The 19,026-nt window shown below is 34.2% G+C and overlaps 2 protein-coding genes across 2 annotated transcripts; one reads left to right on the top strand and one right to left on the bottom strand.

The window, feature by feature from the left end:
* Nucleotides 1–2,944: 2,944 nt before the first annotated feature.
* Nucleotides 2,945–18,306, top strand: LOC100261651 (flavin mononucleotide hydrolase 1, chloroplatic). The gene is made up of 7 exons (XM_003631821.4): nt 2,945–3,280; nt 11,470–11,545; nt 15,208–15,259; nt 16,488–16,602; nt 16,683–16,753; nt 16,974–17,061; nt 17,845–18,306. The coding sequence occupies exons 1-7, from the start codon at nt 3,054–3,056 to the stop codon at nt 17,948–17,950; spliced, it is 735 nt and encodes a 244-aa protein (XP_003631869.1). The 5' UTR covers nt 2,945–3,053; the 3' UTR covers nt 17,951–18,306.
* Nucleotides 5,248–7,309, bottom strand: LOC109123921 (retrovirus-related Pol polyprotein from transposon RE1). Its single transcript, XM_059736369.1, has 2 exons — nt 6,006–7,309; nt 5,248–5,685 (listed from the first exon to the last, which is right to left on the bottom strand). Exons 1-2 carry the CDS (start codon nt 7,063–7,065, stop codon nt 5,651–5,653), a joined length of 1,095 nt encoding a protein of 364 aa, XP_059592352.1. The 5' UTR covers nt 7,066–7,309; the 3' UTR covers nt 5,248–5,650.
* Nucleotides 18,307–19,026: the final 720 nt, after the last annotated feature.

Below are 19,026 nucleotides of genomic sequence, written 5' to 3' on the forward strand. Positions count from 1 at the left end.
TTATAGGGAATATGTGACCACCTTAAGGTCTCACCCATAAATCAAAGTCTCATGTTGATTTCAACACAAGCTCAATATCCTCTCAAGGTTGAGACTTTATGCAATATAGTAGTTTGATGAATCATGACTACCTGATAGCTTATGTCATGATTCATTGTAAGTCCTGTCTAATGTGTAACCATTCACACTAGTGCACACACCATAGGAAAATCATCTTGATGACCAAGATAAGTCATCCCTCTAATTAAGAGGTTGTAAACTACAATCTCTACTGGATTGCCTAAATCCATGACCCAACTATGAATTACTTATCATCTTGTAAGAAACCCATGACTAAGATCTTCTAGACAACTCCGAATGCACCAAAGTCATGTACAATGCAAGTGATTTGAGTGTGAATGATCAAATAACCATGAATGAAAAAATGATAATACAAGGGAATCAAAATCATAAATAAATAACTTTATTAATGAATATAAATCCATTACATTATTTCATGCTTTCTAGGACTCTATTCCAACACATGAAATGTTCGCAACTAGATTGTGGACTTAGACAATCTATTTGAGGTTGTAGTGCATTATCTCCTATCTTGGAAGAATAACTTATCTTGGTCATCGATATGAGTTTCTCATGGTTAGTGCACTAGTGTATATGATCTAAGTAAGGCCTACAATGATTCATAACATTGACCATCAGATAATCATTAATTTATCAAGTTACTATGTGTTAGGATAAAACTTAAAAGCATTACATAATGTAACAAATTTATAATTTATTATATATTTAATTATATTCCAATTGCACTTTTATCTATCCTTGTTATGTGCATTATTCTTTATAAGTGCTATGACCCGCATCTCTTGCATTTGATATGATTTGGTTGTCTTAGGAGTTGCACGAATAATCCAAGTCATGAGTTCCTTGCAACTAGATGACTTGTTCACTACCAATTTGTTGACTTAGACAATCCATTAGAGGTTTTAATGCACTACCTCCTAATTAGAATGATGGTTGGTTTTAGCCATCGGGATAGGGTTCCCATGGTGAGGACATTAATGTGTACAACTATACCTTGGATAGGATTTATAGTGAGTTGTGACGTAAGGTTATTAGATTGTTATGACTTCACCAACTTGTTATGTTTTATTGTTTCAACCTTGAGAGAATATTGAGTTTATGCTAAAGTTAGTAATGACTTTGACCTATGGATGAGATTTTAAAGTGATCATATATTTCTTATGGATTGAGTCACTATTGATGGAAGTTGATAACAAGTATGGAAATACCACACTCAGATAGGTGAAAAGTGATCCTACACACCCCCGGTTATAGATTCCTTAATAGAACTTAAACACATGCAGGAATAAGCATATAGGCCATAAGGAGGGAAATTCATTCATCTTGCTTCTCCCTAGATTGCTATGTCTTCTTCTTTTTGGGCTTACTTGGCAAGTCCAGTTCTTCTCAGTCTCTATATTCCGCCAGGTCTCTATTCCAATGAAAGCTCAACCGGAACTACAAATGCTAGATTCAAGTCCTTTATCTCATGGACTTTGAGGCAATGTGTCCCCTTAAGTGATTCTAAGGACGTGTGTTTAGGTAAATTATGGTCATAGTAGTTATTTAATTGAAACTTGAAATAAACTCTTTTATAAGCTAGAACATATTAGTTGATCACACAATAAGAAGATTTATAACTTTAGGATAGTTGAGGTAATCTTGAAAAATTGATAACTTTCACCTTATTAGATCATAAATACTAGTTCATTGGGAGATTGTATATCATAGATAATAAGTCATGAACATGAATACTTAGTGTCTCGTTGTAATTTAAATAAACTATTAGAGTATGACTCATTGTAGTGAGATGATGAGTCAACTTTAGAATTGGATTATAAAGGAGCTTATATTTTCCTATAAATCCCAATGGTTCATATTCAAGCCTATATACCTTGATGGCATGATTTTATGAGGATTTGATTAGCTTTGGTTTTCTTATATGCATAAAAGGCATTTTAGTAATTATGTAAGGATGTACAAAAATTAGTGAACAACATCTTTGGACAAGGCTAATTGGAGTCTTGTTGGATTAATTAATTAATTAAGATTCGTTTTGGGTTAAATTAAGTGGCTTAAGCCTAAGATGAGTTCAAGTTACTTAAGTCTAATGAGACCCATATAAATTTATGAGGGTTGAGGTTTCGATCTTCTTTCACTATCATTCTCCTTACATTCTAGAGAGAGAGAGCATTGTAGGGAATCCCATATTTCTTGTTCCGTATCACAAACTCAAGTTAGATTCATGAAACTTTTCCTCAACTTCTAAATCCTAAGTAATGGGAGCAAAAATAACATTTTTAACAATCAAATTATTTGGATTGTTCATTAGAAAATTTTACTTGTGATGTTCATATAATTTAATTTGTTTCTTGCATTCTTAATTATTAAATTTGTAAAAAAGAAACATAAAATAACCCCCGATTCACCATCTCTTTATGATTACTTTAGATTGATTAGCACATAAATCTAATAATATATATTATTTTATTTTATTTATTAGAAAATAATTATTTTAGTAGGTCAATTATATTAAATTAGAATATTTTATTACATCATTTAAAAAAAATAGAATAAATAAAATAAAATAATAATAAATAAATAAAATATAATAATAATATTGCATAAAAATATATTTCATAAATATATATATATATATATATATATATATATCATAAAAATATATAATTATGTTATTTTTCATAATAATATATTTCACACGACAGTTACATCATAGGAATTTTTAATTATATTTATTTTTAATGTTTTTGCAAAAAAGTGAAATTAAACAAGATTTTATAAATTTTATTTTTTAAAATAATATCCACTTTTTTTACCTATATTTCCCAGAGATAATTAACATATGAAAAAAGAAAAAAAAAAACTTACTTCTGTTGACTCAAAGAAAATCCCAGACTGAATCCAGATGGATCAATCCTATTGAATATCTCACTGCAATAAGGGCGTCTTTTTGGTTTCTGGATTTCGTGAAGATGGCTTTTGTATTGTTGAGACCCACCACGGCAACAGTCTCATTTCCTCTAAAACTAAAGCACCCCACCTCAAAATCCAGAAAAATGGCCATTAAAATCATCAACAGCAGCAGCAATACTACTAGTACTGGCGATAACGGTAACAGGAAGCTTCCCATATTGTTATTTGACATCATGGACACTATTGTTAGAGACCCTTTCTACCATGATGTCCCTGTCTTCTTCAGGTATTCTCTTTTTAACTCTTTTTATTTCTTGGTTTTTGCTTTACTGTTTTTTTTGTTGTGATTCTAGAGTTCTAGTTCCAATTGGATTATGTGAAATTGGGATTCCATTTCTGTGGAACCAAACATCACTGAAGGAAAATGGATATGGGTTTTGTATATTTTTGGCTTCATTGTTTGTGTGTGGAGTTGTAGCCAATTCCATGGTTTTCTTGCATTTGACAAGATGGTTTTTTCCCATTTTTATTTTAATTGTTTTATCTTTTGGTTTTGATTTTTGTTTTTGTTTTTTTTTTTTCCTGTTGTAATCTATTTCCAATTAGATTATGTAGAATTAGAATCCCATTTCTGTGGAAACAAACACCACTGAAGACAAATGCATATGGGTTTTTCATGTTTTTGGTTTTCATTGTTTGGTTTTCATGTTTTATTTTACCTGTTCTATCTTTTGACTTTTATTTTTTTTATTTTTTTTATCCATACCATTTTTCATTGCTGTTCCAATTAGATTATGTAGAATTGAAATTCCATTTCTTTGGAGCCAAACAAATCTGAGGGAAAATGCATATGGGTTTTTTTCACACCCATGGTTTTCATTGTGTGTGTGTGGATTTACTGTTGTAGCTTTGGTGTTTTTTTGCCTTTGGTAGATGGGTTTTCCTCTTTTAAATTTTACTTGTAGTTTCTTTTGATCTATTATTTTGATTTTGATTTTTGATTTATTTTTCATACCATTTTCTGTTATAATTCTAGTTCCAATTTGATTATGTAGAATTGGAATATTGTATCTGTGCAATCCGACACTGATGAAGGAAAATGTTGAAACCCACGTGATAAGGTCATTGGTTCAAATTAATGTCATGATGCTGTTTGGGGTTTCTTTTGACTTAATGGTGATGTTTTTTTTCCCATTTTATATTTCTGTATATGAAATATACAGAAATATTAGGTCACCTGTGAGCTTTGCATAGGATATAACTTAAATAGAGGTAATTGATGAAAAGGATTGTAGGGCAGATGCAAAATTGATTGAACATTTGGATTTTTGTGAATTGTGTGAGTTGTTTGTATTTATCAAGATGGATGAGGTAGTTACTTGAGAATTGAGATATTCTTTGTAAATTTACCCTGTAGCCATGATTTAATTTGTAGTTATGGTAACTAGTTATTTGCTACAAGGCACCTATTCATCTTAGACCTTTTTGTCCAGTTTTATTTTCTTACCATCTAGTCCATTCAACTTATTGTAAAACCCCCTATAGTTCTATCCATGTACTTAGCCAGCATTTGTAGGCTCAGTAACTTGTATTCTGACTAGTTTGGTGACTTGCTCGACAAATGGTACACTACAATCTTTTAGAAACTTTCTTTTTATTGTTTTAGAGGGGATGAAAGATAAGAAAATCTTCATTATAGTAATATTTACATATCAGAATTTATGCTTTTGCAGGGATTATTAGAGAAAAAATAAACCATGTCGATGAATGTTCACTTGCAAAAGGTATACACCTCAAATAAATTATTGCAATTTGTAAGATAATGGGATAACAATCATTGTTTTATATAATTAGAGGAAACTACAAATGCTGTTTACCCCTTTGAAATCAAGTTTGAGGCACTGTTTTAACCCTTTGTGTCTGTTGGTTTTTCCAGCTTGTACTTTTCTATAGGCAGGAAAATAATACTTCATTGGGGGATGTTAGGCTTGATAGATCTGCAGATGGCATAACACCATCCTTTTATTGCCTTTACATTTGAGGTCCTAATGCTGTTTGTGATACAAGTAAGTTATTATCAAATAAGATATCTAGGTGCAATAAACATCCCATGGAAGTGATTAGTGAATATTACAACCCGACTCATATGTTACCGATTTAACTTTTCTATAGTGTTTTGATTGAGAGACTTTAATTAGTACGGGGAAGTGGTCTTGGAGATTTGCAACTGAAAGAAACCCTCTTTGGAAACAGGTAATTGTTGGAAAGTATGGGTGTGGAAATATGGGATTATGATTTGTAATTAAGTGCCAAGATTATAGGGATTGTGTTAGGATACTTTCTATTTTATGGTATAGGGATTGTGTTAGGATACTTTCTATTTTATGGATGAGATGGTTTGTATGGTTGAATGGAATAGGAGTTGCGAGTATGTTTGGACAATTGACATATTTCGCATTGAAAATTTTTGGAATTTTTATTGAATAATGATGGATATAGTTTTTCAAGATAGGAAAAATTTGGGTGACCTAATCGGTAGTGCCATAACATAACAACACTATCTGTCTTGGTACTAGGGTTGGAAACTACACAAGCAGTCTTCATTGGTAGCCTTCGAATTTCCTCAGCTCTCAGAAGGTAAAGTCCAGCACGCACCTCAGCATTGCCAATCCTCTTCCCAGAGTTCAAGGCCTGAAATTCACACATGTGAGGAAGGAATTTAGTAACACAATTAAGATCCTGTGTTAGTCTACTTATAGACAATAGGTTGCAATCCAATTTTGGAACATAGAGCACGGAGTGAAGAGTAATATCCTTGGAAATAATAACTGAACCTGTGCCGAATACCCTAGAAAGGGTTCCATCGGCAATTCGAACAGAGCAATTGTTATGGCAAGGAGTATATTCATGAAAAACCATGAGATTCCCAGTCATGTGATCTGAAGCTCCAGAGTCCACTATCCATGTAGTGTGATTTTCCTGTCTAACATTTAGGGCATGGAAAAAAATACCTTTCTGGGCTACAGATGCGGTACCAATAGTTGTTCCAGTTGATTGAAGAGTCTGTTGGAACATTTTCTGTAGTGCCTCCAATTGCTCTTTGCTAAACGGTCCAGGATTTGAGCTAGTGCCAGATGTGTCTTCTTCGGCTGCAGCGGTGTAACCCCGGCCTTCTCTGTTTTGCTGTGGCCGAGAAGGTTTCCAATCAGCAGGTTTACCGTGTAGATGCCAGCAAGTCTCTTTCGTGTGTCCAGGTTTTCTACAATGGTCGCACCATGGACGATTCTTCTTCGTTTGGTGGTTGTTGTTGTTGGATTGGGTTCCTCGTGCAACTAGGGCTGAGTTCTCAAGATTTTTGGAGGAATTTTGGGTTCCCAACATCACTTTTTGTCTGCTTTCCTCTCTGCGAATTTCAGAAAAAACTTCCCTAACACTAGGTAATGGCTTAATACTTAGAACTCTTCCACGTACCTCATCTAAATTCTTATTAAGGCCAAGTAAAAATTTGTAGATGCGTTCCTTTTCAATGACCTTCTTGTATAGGAGTCCATCTTCGGGACACTTCCAAACCAATTCTTCATAAATATCGAGTTGTTGCCAATACCGTGTAAGGATATTAAAATATTCGGTAACAGTTGAATCTCCTTGTCGAAGATCTTGGAGAATACTCTTGATTTCGAAAATCGCCGAGGTATTATCGATGTTGGAGTAGGTCTCTCTAGCTGCATCCCATATCTCCTTTGCTGTGCCATAATACATGAAGTTTTCTCCTATGTCATTGGTCATAGAGTTAATTAACCAAGACATCACCATACTATTTTCCAACTTCCAGGTTCGGTATCCTGGATCATCTTCCTTCGGCTGAACAATGGCTCCCGTAAGGTATTCTTCCTTACCTTTCCCGCAGATGAAGATCCGAACAGACTGAGCCCATTGAATAAAATTCTGCCCATTGAGTTTATGACCTGTTATGGGAAGAATGATGCCATCTGTGGTGCTGGAACTGCCGGAGTGAACTGCTTCAGGTCTGGACGTCACCTCCGAGTTTAATCCTTCCGTTCTGCTCTCCATGGAAAAAGATGATTTTTTTTTTTTTTTTTTATATGTGGTTCAGATCTGAATGCTCTGATACCATGAAGAAAATATTCTTCTTTTTTCTCTGTCTAAACTGAATACAAAGTGACCTATATATATACAAGTGGGATTCCTAATCTAAGCCATATAATATGCACAATCACTATCTCTAAGGAAACAATAACTAATTAGGAGAGATTCTCTCATCCATAAAATAGAAAGTATCCTAACACAATCCCTATACCATGTTGTTGAAGTTTTCAAATATTTCCCTCACTTCTGATTTCTTCTTCATAAGGAATACCCAAGTCACTCGAGTGTGGTCATCAACAAAGGTGACAAACCATCTAGAACCTGTAATGTTGTTGATTCTAGAGGCCCCCCAAACATCACTGTGAATCAAGGAAAAAGGATACAAGTGCTACTCTCCAACAACCAAGAAATTCTACACTTCCATGGATGTCACTTTCTTCGAAAATCAACCCTTTTACCCCAAAACTGCAATTCAGGGGGAGAACTGGTCCACAGATGAATTCCAATTTTGGGAAACCGAAATCAGCACTTCTCCTTTGAGTTCATCACTGCCTCCTCAAACAGATACTACTCTTTCTGTCCCCGAAAACAATTCCTTGGATGTCCCTTCTGTCACACCTGAGTCAACTACACAAGGCAGTAAAGAGGTAATAGTTTATTCTAGAAAAATTTTAAAGGAAAAGCCCGAGAAACCTCCTCAAAAGGAGCCCGAGGACAGCACTCCACCTGAGCAGAACCAAGAATTGGACCAGGATCCAAGCAACCCAATCGCACAACCAGGTAACACAATTTATGATCTAAATTCCAGTAATGACCTTGATGATCTTGATCAACCCATTGCTTTAAGGAAAGGTGTAAGATCCTGCACTCAGCATCCAATCAGTAATCATGTGTACTATGGAAAGCTTTCACAGAACTTCCAAGCATTCATCACTTCTCTTGAAGATGATCGTATCCCATCCAACATCCAAGAAGCACTTCAACAACCTGAATGGAAGACTGCTGTTCAGGAAGAAATACAAGCATTGGAGAAAAACGGGACATGGGAAATCTCAGAATTACCAGAGGGTAAGAGGCCTGTTGGATGCAAGTGGATATTTACCGTGAAGCACAATCCGGATGGAAGTATAAACAGGTTCAAGGCTCGACTAGTAGCTAAAGGATTTACTCAATCCTATGGCATTGATTATGAAGAGACATTTGCACCAGTAGCAAAACTCAACTCCATCAGAGTGTTATTGTCAGTTGCAGTAAATTTGGACTGGAATCTGCACCAACTTGATGTCAAAAATGCATTTCTCAACGGAGAACTAGAAGAGGAAGTCTACATGAAGATTCCACCTAGTATGGAAACTCCAGAAAATTCAGGAAAAGTGTGTAAACTGAGAAAGTCCCTATATGGTCTAAAACAGTCACCTAGGGCCTGGTTTGATCGACTGACTAGAGTTGTGAAAAAACATGGGTTCATCCAATGTCAAGCAGATCACACACTGTTTATGAAGCACTCTAAGGAAGGTGAAATGACTTTGTTCATTGTCTATGTTGATGATATTATAATTACCGGAGACGATGAAGAAGGGATAGGGAATCTCAAGAAGCTGCTAGCAAGAGAATTTGAAATCAAAGATCTTGGACAACTCAGATACTTTCTTGGCATGGAAGTTGGCAGAACTAAGGAGGGAATTGTGGTCACGCAAAGGAAGTATGTCCTTGATCTACTTCAGGAGACTGGAATGCTAGGTTGTAAGCCAGTGGACACGCCTATGGATCCTATTGGTAAGATTGATAAAGATAATGACAGTCATCCAACTGACAAAGACAGGTACCAGAGGTTAGTAGGAAAATTGATCTACTTAACTCACACAAGGCCCGATATTGGTTTCGCTGTGAGCATGGTAAGCCGCTACATGAACAATCCCAATGAAAGAAACATGAAAGCCGTATACAGAATTTTACAGTACCTTAAAAAGAGCCCGGGTAGAGGACTCTACTTCAAGAAAACCTCAAGTAGGGAAGTTGAGGTATTCACAGACGCTGATTGGGCAGGATCCTTGACAGATCGGAGGTCAACTACTGGGTATTGTTCCTATGTGTGGGGAAACTTGGTGACTTGGAGAAGCAAAAAGCAGTCCGTAGTGGCGAGAAGCAGTGCAGAGGCAGAATTCAGGGCAATGGCTCATGGGATATGTGAAGGAATGTGGCTCCAAAGAATACTCAAGGAACTTGGAATTATATCAAACTCCACTATGACAGTTTTGTGTGATAACAAGGCTACCATAAGTATTGCAAAGAATCCAGTTCAACACGACAGAACCAAGCATGTGGAGATAGACCGTCACTTCATCAAGGAGAAACTTGAAGGGGGAACAATCAGACTTATGTATATTCCTTCAAGTCGTCAAACAGCAGACATTCTGACAAAGGCACTTCCAAAGACCACCTACGAAAACATGAAAAGCAAGTTGGGAATGCTAGACATCTACTACCCAACTTGAGGGGGAGTGTGGAAATATGGGATTATGATTTGTAATTAAGTGCCAAGATTATAGGGATTGTGTTAGGATACTTTCTATTTTATGGTATAGGGATTGTGTTAGGATACTTTCTATTTTATGGATGAGAGAATCTCTCCTAATTAGTTATTGTTTCCTTAGAGATAGTGATTGTGCATATTATATGGCTTAGATTAGGAATCCCACTTGTATATATATAGGTCACTTTGTATTCAGTTTAGACAGAGAAAAAAGAAGAATATTTTCTTCAATGGGCAAGAAGATGAGGGTTGGTGCACGGATGGGGTGAGAGAGAGGTATGGAGTGGGGGTTTGGAAGGCAATCAGAAATGGTTGGGAGGATCTCAAAGTTAGAATGCGTTTCAAGGTTGGTTCTAGAAACAAGGTGAAGTTCTGGAAGGATAGATGGTGTGGGGATGTGCCATTGAGGGATGCTTTCTCGAACCTTTTTTCTATAGCTTCCTCTAAAGATGCTCGGGTGGATGATGCTTGGGATGGTGGTAGCTGGAATCCTAGGTTTATTAGACAACTGAATGATTGAGAGCTGGAGGAGGTAGACATCTTCTTTGAGAGGCTGTATGATCATTCGATTTCTATGGATATTGGGGATTCAATGGAGTGGGTTGACACAAAGAGTGGTATTTTTTTTTATGTTAAGTCCTTCTCCTCCTTGGCTGGTAGGGGAGTGGATCCTTTCCCTCACAGTATAGTTTGGAACTCTTGGGTCCCTGTTAGAGTCAACTTCTTTGCTTGGGAGGCAACTTGGGCCAAGATTTTGACTCTAAATCAGCTCAAAAAGAGGGGGTGGAAGTTGCCTAATAGATGCTACATGTGCAAAGAGGAAGAAGAAACGAGTGTTCATATTCTTCTTCATTGCCCAAAAGCTTGTATTTTGTGGCAACTTATTTTTTCTTTATTCGGTGTACAATGGGTGATGCACTCTTCGGTGAGAGGCTTACTCTTGAGTTGGGGAGATTTTCTTGTTGGTAGAAAAAGGAAAAAGGCTTGGAAGGTTACTCCGTTATGCCTTTTTTGGTCTATTTGGAGGGAAAGAAATAGGAGAACCTTTGAGAATTGTGAATGTTAAGATCATTCTTTAAAAAGTTCTTTTTTGTATCTATTTTGGGATTGGGTAAGATTGTATATTGGGGATGGCTCCTTGTCGATACTTTATTTTGTAGATTGGTTAGGAGCTCCGTAAGGTGTGGTTGTTTTTGTGTGTCTGTGCCTTTTTGTTTTTTGTTTCCTTGTATACATCGTGTATATTTTTCTTTTTAATACAATTACTTTTATCTATCAAAAAAAAAAAAAAAAACAAAAGAGACTTTAATTAGTGGAATGTTTGTTGTGTTTTGCTTAATCCTAATTTCATTTCTTGAGGGATGGAAAATTGTTCTACGTTATTCTTTCTGAATTTCTGATTGCAGTCTAGTCAAATTCCATATATCCAACACAAAATTAGTGTTGTACATTTTAGGACTTTGGTGTTGCGTAGTGTGTTTTGTTTAGAAAAAAAATTCTAAGAACTAAATTTTATTCCTAAATTTTAGATATTGGAAAGAGGAAGAGTTGTTTTTTTTTTTTTCCTATGCTTCAAGTTCTTTTGTAACTTCAACTAGTGATAGGAAAACAGAAGTTATAATTGTAATTTAATCTTTAAGCAGCTATTGTTGAATTTTGATCTGTTGGCCTAAAAAACATTATAATCCTGTCATGATTTTCCCAGATTTCATGTTTACTTAGAAGTTTTTTTGGTTTTGTGGATTGATTGGTGTTGGCTTAATTCTTATCACCATCAGTATTTACTTGGACTGGAAGTCATTGTTTAGATGATCAAGTTGAATTTTCCTGTTCAGAATGCCTATGGAGGAACTATTAGAATGCAAGCATCCAACTGCATGGATCGAGTTTGAAAAGGGACTGATTAATGAGGTATACTTAGAAACAATGTTACGTAATTTTTCCTAGGACTTTTACTACTTAATACTTGTTATTTGAGTCTAGGATTTAGGCGCCTTCCAGATTAGGAATTTCCAAGAAAATACCAAAAAAAAAAGAGAGAGAGAGAGAGAGAAGAAAATGGCATTGAATGAAAGTTTTATAAGCCTAATAAACATTCATTTTCTTAGGCTATGCTTGGTTTTCGGAAAATTTGAGGTAAAATGCGAGGAAAAGAAAATAGAGAGAAAAAGTAAAAGGATAAAAAATGTGAAGAAAAATAAAAATAGATTTAAAGTTAATAAATTATTTTATATGCTACTTCAAACTCATTTGACATAATTTCCCTTTTCCATGTAAAAATTAAATAATTTAAAAATGCATAAATCTTGAGTGCAATTTAAGAGAAGAATGAAAATTTCTTGTTATTTCTATTGAGAAAAAATAGGAAGATAGACGCCTGATTATATACGACTATGTGTTACGTATCAAAAAAAAATAAAAATACAACTATATGTTGAATTCTAGCTACAAAATAGGAACTAACAAAATCTACAACTAACTTCCCTTAAACTAGGGACAAACTATTTTAAAATACAAATAAGTAAAACTAAATTATCCTAACTATTTTTGCACTAAAGTAGATCTTCTGTCATCTTCAACACTTCTCCTCAAGCTAGTTCAAAGATATCTATCATTCCTTGCTTGTTAATTAAGCAATTAAACATCCCTTTATGAAGTCTCTTGGACAGAACATTTACTAATTGTTCTTTAGTAGGTACCTAAGGCATGCAGATCAGTCCAGCTTCTGGCTTCTCCTTGACAAAGTAACGACTCACTTCAACATGCTTAGTTCTATCATGTTGAACTGGATTATGAGCTATGTTAATAATTGCCTTGTTATCACAATAGAGTTTCATTTTAGGTCTTCAAGCAATTTCTTTAACCAAAGAAGTTCACAAATACCATGAGTAGTTGCTCTGAACTTAGCTTCAACACTGCTTCTTGCAATAACAGATTGTTTCTTACTCCTCCAAGTCACTAGGTTTCCTTTTACAAAAGAATGGTAATCTAAAGTAGATCTCTTATCTGTTATGCTACTAGCCCAAAACTAACATCAGTGTAGGCTTCAATTTTAAGGCTATTGTTACTTTTAAACATTAAGGCTTTTCTTGGACTCCCTTTTAGGTACTTAAGAACCCCACAGGCTACCTCAAGGTGTTGTTCATTTGGAGAATGCATGAATTGGCTCACAACACTCACTAAATAAGCTATATCTGGTCGAGTATGAGAGTGATATATCAGTTTTCCCACAAGCTTCTGATAGCGTTCTTTGTTAGCACGCTTACTCCCTTTTAGTAACCCTAATTTTCAAGTAGAATCAATTGGAATCTTGGCTAGTTTACATCCTAGCAATCCAATTTCTATGAGCAAATCTATTATATACTTCCTTTGTGACACGAAAATTCCTTCTTTTGATCTAGCAAACTCCATTCCCAAGAAGTACTGCAAGGTTCCCAAATCCTTAATCTCAAATTCTTTAGCTAAAAAATTATTCAATCTCTCTAATTCAGCTAGATTATCTCTAGTAAGGATGATATCATCTATGCGCATTCTTAGTATAACAAGCTTGCCATCACTAGAATGATTGTAGAAAAGAGTCTGATCTACATGGCTTTGTTTGTACTCGTGACTTCTAATAGACTTAGCAAATCTGTCAAACCGCTCTTTGTGACTATTTTGGTCCATAAAGTGATTTTTTCAGCCTATACAACTTTTCACTTCTAAATCTTCTTTCAAAACTTGGAGGTTAGGTCATATAAACTTCTTCCTCTTGATCTTCTATAATCTGTTGAAGAAACTAGATTGCAAACAAGTCACTGGTCTTTGGAAAGAACCAAGTCTGATACCATGAATATAGCTCAAGAGAAGAATGAAAAAATTCTTAATATTTTCATTAAGAAAAAATAGGAATACAAATGCCTATTTATGTACAACTATGTGCTAAATTCTAGCTATAAAATTGGAATTAACAAACTCTACATCTAACTTCCTATGAACTTGGGGGGGAAACTTTTTTAAAATACAAATAAATAAAACTGAATTATCATAACTATTTCTTCACTAAAGTAGAATAAAACTAATTCCTAAACTTTTAGAAGTTCTAACAAATTTCTAACTAGTTTTAATTATATTTTATTTTCTTTCATATTTTTCATAGAGAAATCAAATATGAGAAAATCATTTCCTTAGTTTTTTTTTTCTTTTCCTTGCTACTTTTTGGGAACCAAATATACCTGAAAGTACTAAGAAAAGGGAAAAAAAAAAGTTAAGGGAAATGGTTCTCATGTTTGGATATCATGAAAAAGGTAAGGAAAATAAAAATATTACGAAAAAGAGAAGGGAAGATGCTAAAAGGTTTTTGTCCACATTTCCTTTAAATAAAGTTGAGGAAAGCTTAGGGAAAGTGCATTTCTCAACAATTTAATTTTCTTTTCTTCAACTTTTCCATCAACATCCAAATAAGAGAAAAATTTTGTAAGTTTTTCTTATCATTCTCTTTTCTTTAGGTTTCCTTTCTATTTCCTTTTCCTCAAACTTTTCAGAAACCTAACATAGCCTTTGTCTTTGTCTCTCTCGCTGTTGCATATTTCTAGACAAGATGATGGGAGGATTTCTTTTTTCTCTTTGAAAAAGAATTTATTCTTGTAAGACAAAGTGAAGAAATATATATGACCAAGTATATAAAGGCATGAAATTGTACTACATAAAGAAAAGAAAATCATGTATACTTATTTAAATATCGGTTATAGAAGCTAGGTTGGGCCACTAAAAAGGTTGTCACTTTCGCTTAGGGTCTGAATGTTGGGTTGATAGATATAAATTATTAATCAATCACCACTAACTTGTTTGAGACTTGACAATCATGGACCAAATGTTCTAATCATAAATTATTCAAGCAGATTCACACACAGTTGGAATGATGCATCCCAAACTTCGAAAAAATATCATGTATGTAAATCACTTAAAGTAAATATTAAAAAAAGTTCCGCTATCCGCATATACGATTTATTTGTTGGCCATTTTAGACCTATTGAGGATCCTCTAGTTTTACATATACAAAGATGAAGCCCCATGAAAGTTAATGGGTGACTTCCTCATTGTAGATTCTCGAAATATACATACATATATGTATCAGTGTGGAGAACTTACTGTGCACATCCAATCTGTATTGAGTTAGTCAATGGGATATGGTTATTATATGGTAATAATCAGTTTTTGATTACCAGGTCAAAAGTTACTATCCTCTTTATGTTTTTGGTCCAATTGTGGGTTACCTGACTAGATTTTTGCCAGTTGCACTTACCCACAGAACTCTCAAGCTACCTACATGAAATCGGAATGTCCTAAAATACCAAACAATTCTACCTGTGTTTTTCAGCTCCTTAGGATATATATATGACAATATCCTGAGAGGATGTGGTAACAATCATCAAAACCTAAGTGTCTTCAACTTTTTAAGTACTTGGGAGGCATGTTATTCTTGTTTCTTTTTGTAAATCTTCTTATACAATCTCATTTGGTTATCTTAATATGTCATTGGTTCTTGTTTTCTGTTTACGTTAATTTTGTTCATTATCTTTCTTGCCTTTCAGACTGAGTTAGCCAGAAAATTCTTTAAGGATGGGCGGGATTTTGATTTGGAAGGTAGGTGAGAATCTTTTACATGAATTTAGTTTCTTAGTGTAAATCACATTAGTGTCAACTATCATTAGCATATTCTTGACAATGACTGCAAATTTCTCTGAATTATAACATAATCTCTTGTGGAAATTATGAAAGTAGTCATGCAATTTGTTTCACTGTAATGTTTTTATTTGTTCTTTTTGACCCATTTTGCACTCTGAGAACCCTTTCTGCAAATCTTCTGTTTATTTAAACATATCTGTTGTCGCTTGGTATTTGTTAATGAACAGTAATGAGAGTAGTTCACGTTGGGTTTTCTACTTTCTAGTAGTCATCTTCTCGATTAGCTGATAAAGGTTCCATGCAGCAATAATCATGTCTAATAACTGCGAACTTTGCTATTTTTACTTGTCAGCAACTACTAGAGACTTCTATACATCAATTCCAATTTCACTTCCTCGTTCGTCGACCATCATAAAATGCAGGTGTTAACTGCAATCTATTTTGCTTGGTTCACACAATCCTGCAATAGGATGGCGGTGCTGCAAGTGACTTAAGATGCTCTTTTTCTTGGGGCCTGCATGTTGCTAACCAAGAACCGGTTCATTTAGCCAATCAAGAGGCTAAATATGTAGTATCCTTTGATTACCTTCTTGAGGTGTTTAGTTCAGTCTTCACTTGTACTCTGGTTTTGTTTCCTTCATAAGATGTGTAGGTTATTTTGCTTACATTTAAAGGTGTAAACTTATTTGTGCTTTTTGATCAGTTTTTTGTAAATCGTGGAAGGATATCTCATCCATTGTACTCGCAATATTTGATGCTATCTTGTTTCTAATCAAAACAAAAATGGTGAAGGCCCCAATTGAATGAGAGCTCTGACATGATGTGATAAATATGAATGTAATCCTTGGTATGCTCATACATTTTTCTATTGATTTAGATAAACTCTGTCTACATATTTTTTATCACTGTGATTCTTTGTTGTCCTCTAAAGTAAACCTCAAACCTGAGGACAAATTACTTCATAGATTCTTCCATAATGTCATAATTTATTTAATATGTGGAACTAGTTTAGCTAATTGTATGTCAAAACTATGGACATTAATTACATGCTTGGGAATAATCCTAAGTTTTTGTGTTGTTTATGATTAAAATCCATGCTTCTAACATATGATGTACAATCTTTTGTCCATGCTCTCTTTTTCCCTGATTCTGTAAAGGTAATGATTCTGTCTTTCTGTCTTTCCAGGCCTTAAAAATTGTATGAGGAGAGGATATTCATACATAGAAGGTGTTGAAGGATTGCTTCGTGCTTTAAAACAAAACAACTATGAAATGCATGCTTTCACCAACTATCCTATATGGTAAAATGAAATATAATTTCTTTTGACTACTTCTTGAGAAAAAGAGTGGTTTTTCATTGTTGGGAAATTTGGTTTTCTAGGTATGAAATGATTGAGGACAAGTTAAAGTTATCAACATTCTTATCTTGGACATTTTGTTCATGTACAATTGGTATGTTTTACGGTTTCATCTTGTTTACACATACTCTCTTGTGTTTAGAGTTCTATACTTATTTATCTATTTAAATATTTTTACGTGAAAAGACTGTAGTGGAATTCTATGATTGTGAGGGGAGTGTTTGGTTACTCAGAAATTTATTTCTATTGAATATGTTTATGTTCCAAAGGGCCAGCTGTCTGTCAGAAATAATTTCTTTTACTTTTCATTACAGGAAAGCGGAAGCCTGAGCCTGATTTCTACTTGGAAGTTTTGAGGCATCTTGATGTTGAGCCTGCAAGCTGTGTCTTCATCGATGACAGGTGATTTCCTATGATATTTTCTTAATTGATTGAAGCTAACTGCATTGGTTTCTTGATTTCATCTTTGAATCAGTTTTTCCCATGTTTTTATCTTTAACTTACATTCAATCCTATCAATACCCTTTTGTATCTCTGACCTACAATGGTGGTCCAAATTGATGGATCTTGACCCTTGCCTCTGTGTAGCTACCCTTTTATATTCAATCCATCTTGAACCCAATTGCAATGTGACCTTTTTTTTTTCCTAGTGTTTCGCTCTTGTAATCGTCTTCCCTATGCTCCTCTTTCCGTAATCAACTTGTAATTGCTGTAATTGTCTTCCCTTTGCTCCTCTTTCAGTAATCAAAACATTGGAAGCAAATTTGATAAATCAATTGGATATAACTAGTCCTGAAACTTCCCCAAAATCTTTAAAAACAGATCAAACTACTGATTTTCCCATGATGTAGAGCTTACTGTTCAAAATAAGGAACTCAAAAAACTTGAGCCACATTATTAAAATTATCAATATATTTATTAATGTTTACTTAGTGATTACCCATTAGACTTAAAGTTTTGTTTGGTTCTCCAAAAGTTTGAGGGAAAGAAAGTAATCTTGAACTTTCCATACTTTTTCTTTTGAAAGGAAAAGAATCTTTTAGCGTTTTGCCTTTTTTTTTTTTCCTCCAAACATAGCTTAAGAGCAATCACAACTCGTTTAATCTTGATGATTACCGAGTTTTTGTCACCCATACCAGTTGATTTTGATATGAATTTAGTCGTGACTTTCATCTACCATGCCAGAATGAGAAACGTTGAAGCTGCCGAAGATGTTGGGATTGTTGGCCTGCATTTCAAGAATGCAGATTCTCTGCGTCAAGACCTCTCTCTACTAGGGATTGACATTTAAACGGATCAACAGGTTGGCGATGTAGATCCAGCCTAGCCTGCGGTCTAACACCTTGGTTCGGGTTCTCTGAGTTCTGGCCAAGCTTCCAAAGTGACAGTCGCCTTGTGCTCTCTTCCTCATTACCTTGATTCTTTGAATGATTTAAAATTGTACCAATTCTCAAGATGTTACCATTGTTCCTGAGAAACGGTTTGTACTGGATCTTCCCTGTTTCGGGTGGGTTTGTGATCAGTTTGAGAGTAAGGGTACTGGGAATCGTTTTCTGCTCAAGCTCTTTGAAGAAGATAATGGCGATTTGTAAGGTGAAGCACATGGAATGAATTCATAATAATGATCTGAAATTTCGGTTTAGAGAAGCATTAGAAGGATAAGATGCAGACTGATTTGTTCCTATTGATGAGCAGGAATGAAATCAACCAGCTTAGTAGTTCTCTTTTGATCATTATTTAGATGAACTCTCAAAGTTGTTTCTGCAACATATGAGAGCAAGTACCTAGATGCCCTCAAGTACCAGTTTTTGAAAACAGTTTTTATGTTATTTTCAATAACAAAATTTTGTTTCGGAATTTAACTATGAAAAATAGTTTTTTCGTTATTTTTAGGGTGTGTTTGGTACTAATTTTAATAAACATTTTTATTCTTTTTATATTTGAATAATAAAAATTTTCAAATGTTAGAAAAGTTAAAAACCCTTAATAAAATTACCATTAGACGGACTCTTAGTTTTACGTTTCAAATTTGTTTTTTAAAAATCAGATTGTTTTTAAAAGCTCAAAAGCCCAAATTCATTTTAAATTTTGTTAAATAAGTTTTTTTTTAAAAGTAGAATAATTAAGAGTGCCCGAAACTTGAATTATTTTTAAAGGATTTTTATTTTGTAATTATTTTATGATTATATGTATATGAATAGATAAAAATAAAGTAATTAAAATTAATTTTGAAATAAGATCATTATACCATCAAAGAAATATATTATTTTTTTTTGTTTAATAACTTTTTTTTTCAAGAAATTTAGGATATATTTGATAACAGTTTTTAAAAATAATTTTGAAAAGAAAAATGTTAAGAACACTTTT

The sequence above is a fragment of the Vitis vinifera genome, chromosome 4 (genome assembly GCF_030704535.1).
Source record: "Vitis vinifera cultivar Pinot Noir 40024 chromosome 4, ASM3070453v1".
Taxonomy (NCBI): Eukaryota; Viridiplantae; Streptophyta; class Magnoliopsida; order Vitales; family Vitaceae; genus Vitis; species Vitis vinifera.

Coding starts and splice junctions, on each gene's coding strand:
- LOC100261651 (XM_003631821.4), top strand. CDS start 3,054: ATGGCTTTTGTATTGTTGAGACCCACCACGGCAACAGTCTCATTTCCT. Junction 3,281..11,469: donor GATGTCCCTGTCTTCTTCAG/GTATTCTCTTTT, acceptor TTTCCTGTTCAG/AATGCCTATGGAGGAACTAT. Junction 16,603..16,682: donor TTCACCAACTATCCTATATG/GTAAAATGAAAT, acceptor TTGGTTTTCTAG/GTATGAAATGATTGAGGACA.
- LOC109123921 (XM_059736369.1), bottom strand. CDS start 7,065: ATGGAGAGCAGAACGGAAGGATTAAACTCGGAGGTGACGTCCAGACCT. Junction 5,686..6,005: donor CGCATCTGTAGCCCAGAAAG/GTATTTTTTTCC, acceptor TGTGAATTTCAG/GCCTTGAACTCTGGGAAGAG.